This window comes from Diachasma alloeum, unplaced genomic scaffold, assembly GCF_001412515.2.
Source record: "Diachasma alloeum isolate Michigan unplaced genomic scaffold, Dall2.0 Dall_scaffold_00661, whole genome shotgun sequence".
In the NCBI taxonomy this organism is placed as follows: domain Eukaryota; kingdom Metazoa; phylum Arthropoda; class Insecta; order Hymenoptera; family Braconidae; genus Diachasma; species Diachasma alloeum.
This window is the reverse complement of record NW_021680793.1, coordinates 360,098-377,088: the sequence shown is the minus strand read 5'-3', so window position 1 is coordinate 377,088 and position 16,991 is coordinate 360,098. Positions and strand designations below refer to the sequence as shown.

At 35.8% G+C, this 16,991-nt stretch overlaps 1 protein-coding gene across 7 annotated transcripts in view; it reads left to right on the top strand.

Moving 5' to 3' along the window:
* Positions 1-16,991, top strand: part of LOC107044023 (rho guanine nucleotide exchange factor 17) — a 108,364-nt gene that overhangs the window by 69,287 nt on the left and 22,086 nt on the right. For all 7 annotated transcript variants that reach the window (XM_015265753.1, XM_015265754.1, XM_029126534.1 and 4 more), the window contains 2 exons: positions 14,869-14,946; positions 16,800-16,877. In XM_015265753.1, the coding sequence (XP_015121239.1) occupies positions 14,869-14,946; positions 16,800-16,877 (156 nt within the window). The remainder of the gene's footprint in view (positions 1-14,868; positions 14,947-16,799; positions 16,878-16,991) is intronic.

The following is a 16,991-nucleotide window of genomic DNA, read 5'->3' as shown; positions in this document are numbered from 1 at the left end:
TCGGCTTGATCCAAGCCGCTGTCGGCTGTAGACGTCCATTTTCAACTTGATTCAAGTCGATTTTCTACTTGAATCAAGTCGAAAATTGACTTGAATCACTACTTTATTTGGGTGCAAAGTTAGAAAACCGTCAAAATTAACCAGTACAAAGCTTCCATTTAAAAGCAAAAAAAGAAGTTCGATGCAGGTGTAACCCAACTATCTCAGTGCCCATCTCCCTCTTTGAAAAAGATATGGGTACATCAATTACACCAAGTGGACATCCTCAAAGGAGGGATTGGATAGTGCTAAATTTTTGCCAAGGCTCCAATTGTGACATATTTCGAGGTCAGTTTAGGGAAAAATCATACTTATTCTTTACACATGATCACGCTAAAAATGCCAGCATTTTTTTTAGTGACCTAAAGATACTCATCAAGATTTGATCGACCGGGCAGTATAGGTGCTTGTGAGGTAGGACAGTTCAGTATTTAGCTTGTCAAAAATCACGTCGGACGGCAATTTTTTTACGCGCACCATTGCTGAACAATCATTAATGCCCATTTCCCCTCCAATCCCCCCACATTGATTCCCCATCAATATTTCAAGAATGTTTCAAGTATAACGGGTTATGAATTCCAATAATTAAACCCTCAAATGGTGAACACACGACTACCGGAAACGTATCGAAGGGAGCCGACGTATTCATCCGGTATCCGGATTGGCACAGGTGATAATTTCCGGTTCGCCCACCAGGTGCTATGTGAGGAACTCGCAAGGAGTCATACACGCGCGATTATATTTAGCGTTCAGCCGAAGCATGACTGTTCTTCGTATAATCTCTGTTCAACGGCGGGTATCGTTGATGTATGTATATGTTTCAGTGGGTAATGTGCATCGGTATGAGAAACTAAATAGAATGAATGAAATGCTTACGCGATTTCCTGATAACTGTAGTTTGTTTTTGCAATCGATTGAGATTGTTGGATCATTTTGAAAATGTGTTGCAGAGTAGAAGCGTGAATGGATCATGGAATTTTTGTGGATATTTTCATCACATATATGATGTATTTTGTTAAGTACTTAGAGAATTTCTACAAGAATTCCAGGATACATCGACATTTCTATATAGAAAAGTTCGCGTTTGAAATATTCTTATTGAAACGAGTCCATGTTTGATTCCATGGAATAGTTCTATATATAAAAGTTTACATTTGAACGAATCTTATAGAAATGACTCTATGTATGCTTCAATATAGTTCTATGGAAAAATCCCTACGGGTTTTCCGCATTGGATGTTACCACTGTTAGAAATTCCTAATGGAATGAGGATGATTATCATGATAACTAGCAATGATTATCTCCGGCTTAAAATAGAGCCCATCTGCCTGTGGTAATGTCTGAGTGCTCCAAAATTGTCGAAAATTTTCTGATAACTTTGATGCATAGTAACGAAAGAAAGAAGTTTTGCAGTCTAGCTGCTGAGAACAGGCAAGAGGACAATTGCGATCAAATAAACTTGTAGTATTGGACTCATCGTTCCTTTTTATAATTAATCGAATACCAGATTAAATTTAAAAAAAATATTGTATATAATAATGATTTGTTCTTAAGACTCAAAAGGTATAAAATATCGGTCTTTCGGAGTTTTCGCATATTTGCGCTGTAATCGATGGATTTTACGATTTTGTGATGTTGCCTGGAAATGATATAGAATTCACGAAATGTCAAGGTATGAATATCTCGATAAGTTAACGTCAGAACTGAAAAAGTGTTGAACAAAAGTGTTCATTTTTTGACTCAACTTTTCGGATACATTTTTTATTATGGGCAAAAATCAAGTGTACAGAGTGTCATCTCTAGAATCGTTTTAAAAATTTAATTTCAAAGTGGTTGGATGTATTTTTCTTCCTCGGCAAAAATTGAGGTGAAAAGGTAGTCCGAACCGGAAGCTATTGATGAAAAAAAGAATGGAACGCGCGTAGTCTGGAAAGAAAAGCCTGAATCGTAAATTTTTCATTCTCTCAATACAAAGTAATGACTAAAAACATGAAACGTTGCTCCTAAAGGGGTTAATTTAAAGGTGTTCCCAGACCCATTTTTACCCCTGACGTCAAACAAAAGGGAGGGGTATATCCTTTTGACACTCGGTAACTTAACTCGGCAACGTCGTTGTCCAGGCGAAACTACATGAAAAATGAGTCGAAAAAATGAGTTTTTGTATTAGAAATGATGAAAACACTCCGAGGAATCGAACTATGAAGCCCTTTTTTTGATTAATTACTCCGTTTTTTAAAAAAATGTACAAAAAATGATTCAATGAACGTGACGAGATTGAACCGTACACTGTTAAAAAATTACACTTGAAATTTCGAGTGAAAACGCTTGAAATTTTTAACAACGACAAAATTACATGAAATTTCTGTAGAATTCCTCATTGACGAATCAGTTAAATAATTCCTTGAATATTCAAGTAATTTCTCGATTTTCAGGTGCATATAGCACTGAAAAACCTTGCAATTCTTTCTGAATTTTCAATCGATTGCAAATTGAATGGTATGTGATGTTCAATTTCTACAATGAGTTTGAAAATTCAAGGTTTCATTGAAAAATCAATGATCGTTTAATATGAAAAACCCAATTTTCTTGAATTCTCAAGATGAATGAGAAATTTAGTGAACGTTTTTAATTGAAATTGAATTCAAACGCACAACATTGATAATTCAGATGACACTGTGAATGAAATTTCAAGAAAATTCTAACAGTGTACTTCCCTAACAAGCAAAAATGAAAATGGATTGGTAGCATTGAAATTTCATTCATACTTATGAAATTACTTATTGAAATTGAGGATAATCACCTTGAGAGTAATTGAAGGATTAAATTATGTAGGAATACATAAAAAAACTGAAAACTAGAAAATTGAAAATTAAAAACCCCTGACGAAAAAGTTATCTTTGAGTAGTCTAAAAAGCGGAAAATAAAAACTAAAAATTTTAGTTAGACGAATTTTAGAGAAATCGCAATTTCTTTGGTATCCTCATAACATTAAAATAAGTGCCGGTCGCTTGCTTCGCTCGCTCCCTGGTTGGGGTGTGACCGGCAGGGGTTAGCGGAATTGAGTGTGATCCATTATGGGTCAAACCAATGACTTTCCGACCGTTTCCGTTTTTTCTGTTGATTAAAAAAAGACCGGTTTTCGAAAATTTTATCCAAATAAGTGAACGACCGCTGAGACGATTCTGCTCAACATTCAATTAGCATCGAGTTATGTGAAGACGCATCGATTGTACAAAATTGATAATTCATATCCCATTATTATCTCAGGTAAAATCGCCGAATTTTAATGAAATTATCGCTTAGTGGCGTTTTTTTTGCAAGTTTTATGCGAATAAATAACAATCCGTAGGACGATCGTTTACATGATCTAATCACTTCTAACTGAAATGAAGACGCATCGATTGAAAGACAAGCAGGGGTAGAAGCCTATCTGGCAGAAGTCATGTGACCGTTACTCCATGCGTTTTTTTTTCTCTTCACCAATTACATTGGTAACAAGCTTCCGAGTGGAAGCCATTCCAATTTCACACATAAAAAATCAGTGACGATCACTCGCTCCTTAGTTTCAGTGTGACAAATACGGGTGAGTGTAAATGGATATGACCCATTACGGGTTTCACCAATAATTTCCGGGCCAATTCTTCTATTCATTATAGTAAAGTTGTCGATTTTGAAATCTTCCTTATTATGAATAATCTAAATACTTGAACAAATGCTGAGACTATTTCAACTTCAATCTAGTCAGAGTCGAGTCCAATGAAAATGCAGCGTTCATGAAAAAAAAAGTTCCATCCCATCATTTATTCATATGATCGTACCTGAAATCTGAAAAATTGTGGATAAATTTCAATGACCCAAAAATCGGAGTTAAACAGAAACAATCATTCTACAAGTATATATCCGAAAATAATATTAACCAGAAATTGACACCCATCACAACATTTGATTTAGTAATCAATGGTGGTAGAGACAACAAATATCAAATGTTAAGGAGACAGTTTCCAATCGTTCCTGCAGAAGCTAAAGCATAAAAGTGAAGGGCAAACGTACAACGAAGTTTGCGTCGATTTGAGATAGAGTCGATCATTATCTAGAGCACTACTCTACGTAACTCTCAGCAGAGTACGCAGTCTAAATGATCTTTATATCCTAGGTAGATTTCAACCACCTTCAAAACCACTTGATGATGATCCACTCACTCTTGAATATATAAGATTGAATAAGAATTGTTTGAAACTTTCGTATGGGAATGCAATCAATACGAATGATACTAAACTTATCTATCAAAACATCCGATTTTTCAATAAAAACGTTAAACACATACAATGCGATCGATGGTATGAACAAGCTGATTGTCTCATTTTTTCTGAATCGTTCACCAAACGTGCTGATCCGATTTTCCTCAAAGATTTCTCTTTGATATTTAAAACGGACTCACATACCAGAGTACAGTCTCATGGTATTCTGGTATTCATAAAAGTAAATAAAGATATTCAATATTCCATACGAAAACATATAATTGGAAGGCGAACGCGGATCTCATTTGGATTTGATCCTTCTCAAATGCAATGATGTGGAAATTATAACCGGGTATAAATCACCTCCATTCAGTAATTCATTATTTCTTGAAAACTTATCATGTCTGTTTGAATTATCAAACTCAGCTCCAAGACAGTTATTGACCGGTGACTTTAATAATAATGTATTTCATGAGAATAGTTCCTTTGAAAAATATTTGAATACCCATGATTTCGAAAGGGGCATACCACAATTAACATCCACGACGAATTTTAATACTCAAATTGATATAATATTCGTGAGCAAGATAATGAAACATCTGTCCGGAATCTCCGAAAGCTATTTTTCTGATCATAAACCGATTTTTATTGGACTCTATGATGTAAAAGATGCATTAAATGTGATTAACCAACAACATGTTAATCCAACTATTCCATTGAATATTACAAAGAGCAATTATATATCCCCGACCGAAAAATTGAACGAGAAAACCAAAACTCGACCTAGAATTGTTTCAGAAGTGATACTTCCACCAAAAAAGAAATTCAAGATCACGTATGACACAGGCAATGAAAATGAGCAACGAATGATAACTAATATGAAAATATTAAAAAACGGTAACATTACTGGATCTATTAGACGTGGAAATGATGTATTCCATTTACAGCATACTTGTGGCTTTGACAGTATCATACAAATATTAACGTCCGCCTATGAAACTCATTCAAATTTCACAAATTTCATCGACGTTTCACTAAGGAATGAATTGAACTTCATTAAACAATTTCTCCTTGACAATGGCGGCAATGATATTTATGAAAGGAAATTGAACATTTTTTTGGAACACAGAGAATTTTTTCTTGATATTAATAATTCAGATGAAAATCATATTGTCTTGAATGCAGCCATGAATGTGATAAATTTATGCACAAAAATATTTCAGTCAGTACCAAGTTATACAACCCATATCAATTGTCCTGCATGTGGCAGTATAACTATTAGTGAAGCCATGATCAAAATAAACATCGATGCAATGTTCCAATACACTTACAATGATTTCTTATGTTCTACTTGCAACTTCCCAAACTATCGAATATAAAGTTCCAGAATGTGAAATGCAAGGTTATGCACATGTTCATCAATTTGTTGAATTTCATGAACACCTTTTCATCGAATGTCCTTCGTATCATAAGTTGCTAGTGCCACCGCATACGTTCCCTGAGGTTTAGACTGTGAGTCATTCAACATATTCTTTAGCTGGAATCGTAAACTTCATAAACTCAACAATCATCACTCCGTCAGCGATTGGCCATTACAATGCATATGTTTTTAGAGACAATGAGTGGAAAAAATTTGACGGTTTACACTCTGAGGCAATTTCTGGAATCCATAATACAGAAAATGTTTGTCCACATTTATGCGTTTATATACGGGTAAATGACTAATCACTGTACCTTATTATTTACGAATATCCATCTAACCGAAGCTGTATCCTGAGTCCACCGACAGATTAAGGCGGATCTCAACAATAGTCGGACGCCTCTCTTCTCAATCGATCAGGACCGAACGGACTTCAGAACATCGGTATGAATGTCTGTGACAAATGCGGCCTCTTTTTTGCTATGTACCAAAGCCACTCATGTCCTAAATGAATCTTAGCATCCCCCTCTGATGTTGTGTGGGGACACTGAAGAACAAAAAACATTGTGCATATTCGGACGCCGCTTTTTTGAGTAATCAGACATCGCCACGGACGATATGTTGAGAAAGAAGACAACCGACTGCATATTGGAGTTTCAATTTTGAATGACAGTTCAGAGTATCAATACACCACGAAGAAAATATAAGCGCACGCATTGTACAGTGTCCCACTACTGCATGCACATAGCATGCACGGGTAGTGTCATGTACGGGTAAATGACTAATCACTGTACCTTATTATTTATATATAATATAAATAATAAGATATTTAAACGCATAAATGTGGACAAACTTTTTCCTTATTATGGATTCCAGACATTGCCTCAGAGTGTAAATCGTTAAATTTTATCCATTCATTGTCTTTAAAAACATATGCATTGTAATGGCCAATCGCTGACGGAGTGATGATTGTTGGGTTTATGAAGTTTATTATTCCAGCTAAAGAATATGTTGAATGACTCACATTCAAAACCTCAGAGAACGTATGCGGTGGCACTAGCAAATTATGATACGAAGGACATTCGATGAAAAGGTGTTCATGAAATTCAACGAATTGATGAACATGTGCATAACGTTGCATTTCACATTCTGGAACTTTATATTCGATAGTTTGGGAAGTTGCAAGTAGAACATAAGAAATCATTGTAAGTGTATTGGAACATTGCATCGATGTTTATTTTGATCATGGCTTCACTAATAGTTATACTGCCACATGCAGGACAATTGATATGGGTTGTATAACTTGGTACTGACTGAAATACTTTTGTGCATAAATTTATCACATTCATGGCTGCATTCAAGACAATATGATTTTCATCTGAATTGTTAATATCAAGAAAAAATTCTCTGTGTTCTAAAAAAATGTTCAATTTCCTTTCGTAAATATCATTGCCGCCATTGTCGAGGTGAAATTGTTTAATGAAGTTCAATTCATTCCTTAGTGAAACGTCGATGAAATTTGTGAAATTCGAATGAGTTTTATAGGCGGACGTTAATATTTGTATGATACTGTCAAAGCCACAAGTATGCTGTAAGTGGAATACATCATTTCTACGTCTAATAGATCCAGTAATGTTACCGTTTTTTAATATTTTCATATTAGTTATCATTCGTTGCTCATTTTCATTGCCTGTGTCATACGTGATCTTGAATTTCTTTTTTGGTGGAAGTATCACTTCTGAAACAATTCTAGGTCGAGTTTTGGTTTTCTCGTTCAATTTTTCGGTCGGGGATATATAATTGCTCTTTGTAATATTCAATGGAATAGTTGGATTAACATGTTGTTGGTTAATCATATTTAATGCATCTTTTACATCATAGAGTCCAATAAAAATCGGTTTATGATCAGAAAAATAGGTTTCGGAGATTCCGGACAGATGTTTCATTATCTTGCTCACGAATATTATATCAATTTGAGTATTAAAATTCGTCGTGGATGTTACTCGTGGTATGCCCCTTTCGAAATCATGGGTATTCAAATATTTTTCAAAGGAACTATTCTCATGAAATACATCGTTATTAAAGTAACCGGTCAATAACTGTCTTGGAGCTGAGTTTGATAATTCAAACAGACATGTTGAGTTTTCAAGAAATAATGAATTACTGAATGGAGGTGATTTATACGCGGTTATAATTTCCACATCATTGCATTTGAGAAGGATCAAATCCAAATGAGAGCCGCATTCGCCTTCCAATTGTATATGTTTTCGTATGGAATATTGAATATCTTTATTTTCTTTTATGAATACCAGAATACCATGAGACTGTACTCTGGTATGTGAGTCCGTTCTGAATATCAAAGAGAAATCCTTGAGGAAAATCGGATCAGCACGTTTGGTGAACGATTCAGAAAAAATGATACAATCAGCTTGTTCATACCATCGATCGCATTGTGTTTAACGTTTTTATTGAAAGATCGGATGTTTTGATAGATAAGTTTAGTATCATTCGTATTGATTGCATTCACATACGAAAGTTTCAAACAATTCTTATTCAATCTTATATATTCAAGAGTGAGTGGATCATCATCACGTGGTTTTGAAGGTGGTTGAAATCTACCTAGAATATAAAGATCATTTAGACTGCGTACTCTGCTGAGAGCTACGTAGAGTAGTGCTCTAGATAATGATCGACTGTATCTAAAATCGACGCAAACTTCGTTGTACGTTTGCCATTGACTTTTATGCTTTAGCTTCTGCAGGAACGATTGGAAACTGTCTCCTTAACATTTGATATTTGTTATCTCTACCACCATTGATTACTAAATCAAATGTTGTGATGGGTATCAAATTCTGCTCAATATTATTTTCGGATATATACTTGTAGAATAATTGTTTCTGTTTAACTCCGATTTTTGGGTCATTGAAATTTATCCACAATTTTTCAGATTTCAGGTACGATCATATGAATAAATGATGGGATGGAACTTTTTTTTTCACGAACGCTGCATTTTCATTGGACTCGACTCTGACTAGATTGAAATTGAAATAGTCTCAGCATTTATTCAGGTATTTAGATTATTCATAATAAGGAAAATTTCAAAATCGACAATTTTACTATAATGAAAAGAAGAATTGGCCCGGAAATTATTGGTGAAACCCATAATGGGTCATATCCATTTACACTCACCCGTATTTGTCACATTGAAACTAAGGAGCGAGTGATCGCCACTGATTTTTTATGTGTGAAATTGGAATGGCTTCCATTCGGAAGCTTATTACCAATGTAATTGGTAAAGAGAAGAAAAAAACGCATAGAGTAACGGTCATATGACTTCTGCCAGATAGGTTTCTACCCCTGCTTGTTTTTCAATCGATGCGTCTTTATTTAGCTTCAATTTTTCTAGTAAATCATCAGAACGTGGTTGTTCAATCGAAAGAGGGAGAACCAATGACTGATCCTGTCTCATTGCAATGAAATTATTGACAGCACTTTCCAGTTTTGTATAAGTGAATTATTCAAAATGAATAACTTCTGCGTTTGCAGAATGTATGGAATCAATTATCATTTCCAGAGAACACATGTACTTATCCAGCTCGTCTTCCAGACGTTCCGCCCAATATCGGATGCTATTGAGCATTCATGATGATGAAGCAATGATGGGAATTTGCCCTCTTTTTGTGACTCTCTAAGGAATTTGACGGCCTTCAAAAAATCTTCAACACAAGTTTCATTTTGATTTCTCAATTGATCGAGCTGATCATGTAGGTGATGTAATCCTATTTGAGCCATATAGCTGTGACAATCATTGATCGATCGATTCTGTTGAATGTGGCGCCCTACGCCAGTCTCCTTGTTACCGACAGTGTGGCTGACTGTGTCGCAATGGCGCCGTAGCGCCCCTATTAGATATACTCGTACTATGTACCACTTGTGCCTCGACCGTTGTCGCGTTACGTTGCTGAATAAAACTTGATTACATTTACGATAATAAAAATGTGTTTAATCATTCTTTCGATCCTAAATAACCCTTCAGGTTATGCGCCCAGCACGCTTCCACTGCGCGTGATTAAAATTTATCATAAATTAAAGGATTGAAAGCAATAAATCGGAAATTCCAAAAAGGACGCTATCGGGCGGTCGGGCACGTGTTCGGGTGGATCACACGTGATACAAAGGGATATCCAGAAAGAGGAAAAATCGAGGCGGGCTGGGTGAATGACGACAGACGGGAAGAAAAATGACTACTGCGTGCACATAGCATGTGCATGCAGTAGTGGGACACCCTGTAATGAGAAGTACAATATGGTGAGGTCGGGTAGTTAGTTGAGGGTCAAATGTCATGACGGTTACAACGGTGGGTCAATTCAAGCACTTTAATGATCCGAACGTGGAAAAACAATGAAGGTCTGAGGATAGAAGTACAACAAAAGTCACACAATAGAAGGGTCACAAAGATCTAAAGGTAAAAGAGTGAAAAAAGTCACATAATATAAGGGTCACAAGGGTCGCGCAATGGAACATTCACAAGGCCCACACAATGGAGTGGTCTCAAGGGTCGCGCAATGAAACAGTCACATGGGCCGCAGTATGGAATGTTCTCAATGGTCGCACAATATAAGTGTCACATAACGTGAGGGTCGCAAGGCTGGTAAAATGGAAGAGTCACAAAGGTCACAAAATGGAAAGGTCACAAGGGTCGTGAAAAGGCAGGGTCATAAGAGTCGTAACATAAGAGGCTAACAAGGATCAGACACTAAACATTTTCGCCCTTCAAATCTATGACCATGAATAAATAGGACCCTTGAAACGTATGACCCTCAAAATCTAGGACCCTTGAAGCGCTTGATCCTATTTGACACTTAAAATCTATGACCCTTGAAGCGCTTAACCCATCGATACTTAAAAGGTATGAACCTTGAAATCAATGACCCTTGCAGCGCTTGACCCTGTTTGACACTTAAAATCTATGACCATCAATACTTAAAAGGTATGATCCTTGAAATCTATGACCCTTGAAACGTTTGACCGTGAACATACTCGATCCTTCAAATCTATGACCATCAACACATATGACCCTTCGAACATTTGCCTCTTGAAATCTAGAACCCTCAATACATTTGATACTTGAAACGTACGATCCTCGAAACCCGAAATGCAGATGACCCGAAATGCAGGTGGCTCTTGAAGAGTGAAACGTTAAATTGATTTTTGCTAGATTCTTCCACAGGCTTACAGAATATTGGACATGAAAGAGTATTTTATCCTGATGATGAACGAACCACGATTTGAGTGACGAATGCCAGGAGTGTGAGCCGCAATTTGGGAAGAGAAAAGTAACCCTGAGTACATCTAACCTTAGAAGCTTCTGATACTAAACGAATCCGACCTTGACATGCATGCAATCAAACACATTCGATCCTCCGAGAGTAAAACTTCAAGTTGGTAAAATAACATTCTTCTACAGACTCGGTCATATATTTTTTCGTCTAGGATAGCTGACAATTATTATATACGTCTACAGACTCAGCCATATGTTCCATCTAGAATATCTGACAATTACAGGGAGAATTGAAAAGAGCAACAGTATTCGGTTGAATTTACTCCTAGGGAAAGGGGCAATAGGACGCCATTTAGGATGAAAATAACCTGCGAAGACATCCTCCTCCAAACGGCTTACTCGCGGTGCGTGGGGCTCTTATAGAGTTCAAGATTTAGCCAAATAGAATAGAAGAAGAAGAAACATCTCATCCTTGTTGCCTCTATTCATGTTCCTCACAACGTTTGATTCTTGGAACGCGCACAATTAGATTCATCTGATGCACAGAAACGCTAGCTCCATTCAACGTAGACAAGAGTCTCAACGTAATATCTACATGAAATGTAATATTGACTACCGACCATACTTTGAATAATGAAAATTAGTATAAAATTCACACCCCTTGAAAAATTAGACCACGCCAACCTCTGTCTCTGCCACAACTATGGCTATCGAATACCCATCACATATTAGATTATATGGAGTAAAAAAATATGAATTTGTATTATAGGACTTTTGAAGTCATGCAGAGATGCAAAACATTGATAAAATAACGATTTGTGATTTTTCACAAAAAAAGCGTTTTGGATGAATTACTCTATGCCAGGATGTACTGAATCGATTGACACAAAATTTTACACACGAATGTGGGCCAATCATGCAAACTAGTAGCTTAATCTCAGTTGTTAATTCCATATTTAACGCGCATTATAGAGTCCACATTGGATTTTAATTTGAAAAACTAGAAAAACCGTGATATCTCGAAAACTTTGTATGGGAGGGTATGCATATTTTGATTGATCTTGATAGAAGGTATCATGACAAATATTTTGAAAAAAAAAGTCAATCGGACCAGTAGTTTTGGAGATTGAGCATTATAGTTTTTCACAAAAAGTTGAATATCTCCTAAACTACTCATCCGATTCAGCTCATCCACAATCCCATCCTGTAATATCATAAAAACTACAATCGTACCAAATTTGAACTTTCTATCTTAATTTTTCAGGGCGCTATCGTGTTCACAACGATTTTTTCATAAAAATGAAAAATACCAATTATTACCGAACTGTCGATAGTTACATGGCAATATTATGACTTGATCCGATAGATATTATCACGAAGAAGATTTTGGCGTCAGAAAAATTCAATTCGGTCATGTAGTTTTTGAGATATTGAGAAACAAAGATTTTTGAGAAATTGCTGTATCTCGGAAACTACTGGGCCGATTGAACTGAAACTGCGCCCAGAAATGCTCCAAAGTAATACCAATTATGTGACAAAATTTCAGATTTTTAGCTGCAACTTTAGTCCTTTATTTGTCGTGATTTATAAAAATTTTCGAAAAAATCGACCCGCACTTCCGGACACACATACACACATGGTCCTCAAACTTTGTATTTTTACGTTTCAGACCATTCTACATCATTTCCAAGCAAAATTAGAGAATCGAAAAATTGACCGATTACAAAGCTTCCATTCGGAAGCAAAAAAGCTGAATCGGTTCATTGGTTCAGGAGCACACATACATACACACACAGACATGTCTTCAAAAACATTTCCGGATGACTCAAGAGGTCATGAAACGTGGACAAATAATCAAAATTCAACATATCATTTTCAGGGTCATTACAATAACTCCTTCTCTTTAGGTTGAAAAATAATATTTATCGAGACCTTACATTTTACTAGAAAATGATTCATTGAATACAGCAATCCAAAAAATTGAAAAAAAAGTTGAAGAAAATGAATAACTGAAGAATTGCCAATCGAAAATAATACAAATAGAAATCAACAACATACATACATTTTAAGCACAACAAACAAATCAAGAGCAGAACTCATTTTTTTCTCATTAGTCACTCTATAATTGAGGAACACAATCTAGTTCATTTATATTCAGCAGAGTGCTCTAAATTTTTAAAGCATATTACAGTTATAAAAGCACATGACGGGTATGTTTCAATCCAAAAATGAAGGAATAAACAAATAATTGATGAGAAAAATGATCGAAATACGTACAAGAGTATGTGCAAGTGAGAGGGCTAAAATGTCGGGGTGAAAAGCTCCGGGATAAAGTGGATGGAATGACCTGTCGTAGAATCTGGATTTCGGTTTTTCGTGACATTTTAAAAACTCGTTCCCAAAATCAAATTTTTCTATTGTCCAATTATTTTTCACGATAATATCTATTCAATCAAATTACAATATTTATCATTACCTAGGGAAAGTTACATAGTAATCGATATTTCTCATTTTCATGATAGATTAATTGCGTGCCATTCCATAGAAAAGTAATTTTGGAATTTCATAAAAAATTGAAAAAATCAAAGAACCTTGAATAACCTAGTTGAAAAAGCTAACAGTCAAAATTGTAAGGAAAAAAATAATCACTTGAATTTCTATTATTTTTACGAATCACAATAATCCAATGAACTTAAAATTTGATGTGAAATCAATCAGGCTATTGTAGTTGAAATGATTTTTACATTACTATCTTCTCGAATCTGCGAAAAAAAATTTCAATACCTCAATATCTCAATATATTTTACATTCATGAATGTGAATGGTCACATGGAGACGCAATCCACACCGGACGTAGTCCGACGACTACCTGTGAAAATACTTGAACAACAGTAAACAACCCCTTCTTCTCAACACTTCTCTTCCTCACATGTTTCTATTATGTTTACCACGCAAATCGGCACGTGCTTCATTATACTCGAGTACCTTTAGCACGTGTAACACGTGCTGGGTAGTGACGTACAACCAACCAAATGGAGGGCTTGCAGCGATACCGTATCAGATTAATGTAGTTCTCCACCGTGAGTGGTTATTAACCCTGTGTTACAATTTTCCCACTGAGCACTGATTTTCATGTTCACTAACATTGATTCGAGCAACATAGCTAATTGTATTCATCTCGGGGATTCGAATAATAGTTGTGAAATGATTTGCGGAGTGTCTGATTGTAACGGATCTTTCAGAAGAATACCAATCCTTGGCAAAAAAGTTGTCAAACGTTTTATGTCGACGATAACAACGTTGAACGGTTCTAAGATAGAGAAACAGTGTTTCAAGCCATTTACGGCGGAGGCAAATAATAAAAGTGCCCCAAATGTCGATGAGTTGATAATTGAAATGTGCTTCAGCCGAGTGAGCGAAGAATTCATTCAGTTATGTTCTTTATTCAATGGCATTTTCGTTATTGTTATATGCGTATATGTCTATTGAATGAGGTGTATTAACCTTGTGAATGAGATGATTGAATGTTTTTTATATAGGACGATTAATTATTTTAATTGCATCATCTATAGATATGATTATTCTGATTTTTTTCGCTTGTTGCCCCTCGCTATGAGAAATTCCTCTGGAAGTAATGAAATTCTTATTGTCAATATTATGATTATCAGTACTGTTGTTATTGGTGAAGTAATATTTGTTCTGTTTTTTAAATTAATTGATAAAACTAATGCTGTGATTATCATAATATAAAATGAATAGAGAATTCATTCCTATTTGGATATCTGGGTACTTCTGAGGATTGTTGAACGACTCTGTTCCGCATCTCGGAAATTTTTCACTCGCTTATGGGACGTTTCTTTGCAAAATCACTATTGTTTATTTTCTTTTAGGATACGAGGACACATGTGGTGGTGGAACTTTATGATACCGAGAAATCTTATGTTGAAGCTCTACAGATACTAGTCAATGTAAGTAGATTTTTTTCAGAAAGGGGACTCCATGTTTGAATTGAATACATATCATAACTTCAATAGCCCTGATCACCCACTATGGAGCTATTCAAACATTACGTCACAAAATCCATGACCACCCCCTCTCCCTCTGTTATGGCGAATTTTGTAATTTCTTCGTAAAATTTCATTTCAAAAATGAGAATAGAGGAAGAAGACAAATGATCAGGTAAGCAATTAAATCTTCATGCGATGCTCCGATAGCGCCTTCTGAGCTAAATGAATGGGTAGAATGATCTCGAAGAAGAAAACACTTGAAACAAAAAAGTTTTGTCGTACAATAATGATCATTCTAAATATTTTATAGGCCCTAGAGATATATGCGCCAGTCCACACGTCAGAGGTGACATCATCGCCCAATTGTTGCAGACTGTTACTTCCGCAAAAATTGACCGATTTTCAAAAATCAAAAATTATTTTGTTCGTTGGATTTCTGAGAATATTGTTTCCTTAAAACATTTTTTTATATCCATCAAAATGTCGGCGTGAATTGCATTTAAATAATTAACTTGTTCATAATTATTGTCTGTATTACTGTATCGCGGGTTAAGTTACAAATTCCGTTTCAGCCCATCGAAAAACATACAATATGCTAGTTTCAATTGTTCACATGAATTTCATACTTGCCTGTCAGCGTGTGGACTATTCAGATCTGCCCCCCCCCCCAATCGTGTAACGTTTCATTTGAATGCTCCCCATTTATTTTTTAATGAGAGAAAGCGATCTCTAGTTTTTTGAACGAATGACTCTCAAGTTCACTGAAAAAAAGCGGGACTGAATCATACCGGGAATCGACTTGCTTCATGTCGAATTGATGGCATGAATCAAGTCGGACTCGGACAGATGCAAACTCGAATATCGGTCTGATTCAAATCGATTTTTCGACTTGATTCAGACCGCCTTCGGCTTGATTCAGGTCGATTTTTCGGGTTGGTTCAGGTCAATTTTTCAGTTTGATTCAAGCCCATTTTTCGATTTGATTGAAGCCGATTTTTCGGTTTGATTCAAGCCGATTTTTCCATTTGATTCAAGTCGATTTTTAACTTCCCGACCCGAAGAGAGGAAGTTATTGTAATGACCCCGAAAATCGAATGTGGAAATTTAAGCATTTCTCCACGTTTCATGACCTTTGGAACCACTTCTGACCCTTTTCAGGTACCTGTCTGTATGTGTGGATGTGTGTNGACCCGTAATGGGTCACATCCAATTCCACCAACCCCTACCGGTCATACCCTAAAGAGGGAGCGCGCGAAGCGCGCGACCGGGCCTGATTTTTTGGTTTGTTTCAAGTCAATTTTTCGATTTGATTCAAGCCGATTTTTCCGTTTGATTCAGGCCGATTTTTCGGTTTGATTCAAACCGATTTTTCGGCTTGACACGTTCCTATTTGAAATAAAACACTTTTCGACTTATATCAGACCCGGAATCCAGATTGGCGTAGAGCCCAAGTTACTCGGCTTGAATTAAGTCGAAAATCGCTTAGAATCCAGCCGACATGGACTTGAATCAGTATCTTCTTTTGGGTATTAGGATGTACAATAAATTAATCGAATTCTGTTACCGGAATTATTCCGAAGATTTATTCACTCAATTTTTCTATAGGAAATGGTTACTGGAAACTACAAAATAATATAATTTAGTTAGTATTCTATTGATTACATTTTTAAACAAAAGTAACCTTAATTTTCTGTTTATTATGAGGCTGTGACGCACAGAATTCTACGATACAGCTAGAATCATTTGCCATTGACATTTTAAAATTCATGGATACATTTGATAAATAAAGGTCCAAAAATTATTTATTTTCACAGAAATATCTACAAACTTTGAAGAATTCAGAAAACTCTGGACTTGTTGATGCAGCTGTAGTAGACGAAATATTCTATCAGGTAAATGACATTAGTTTTTCCTTCTAAAAAAATGTGAAACGAGAAGAATATAATAAATGACTGAACGTCCAGATTTCTTTGCATCAATCGATAAATCACTTTCTATATAGTTTT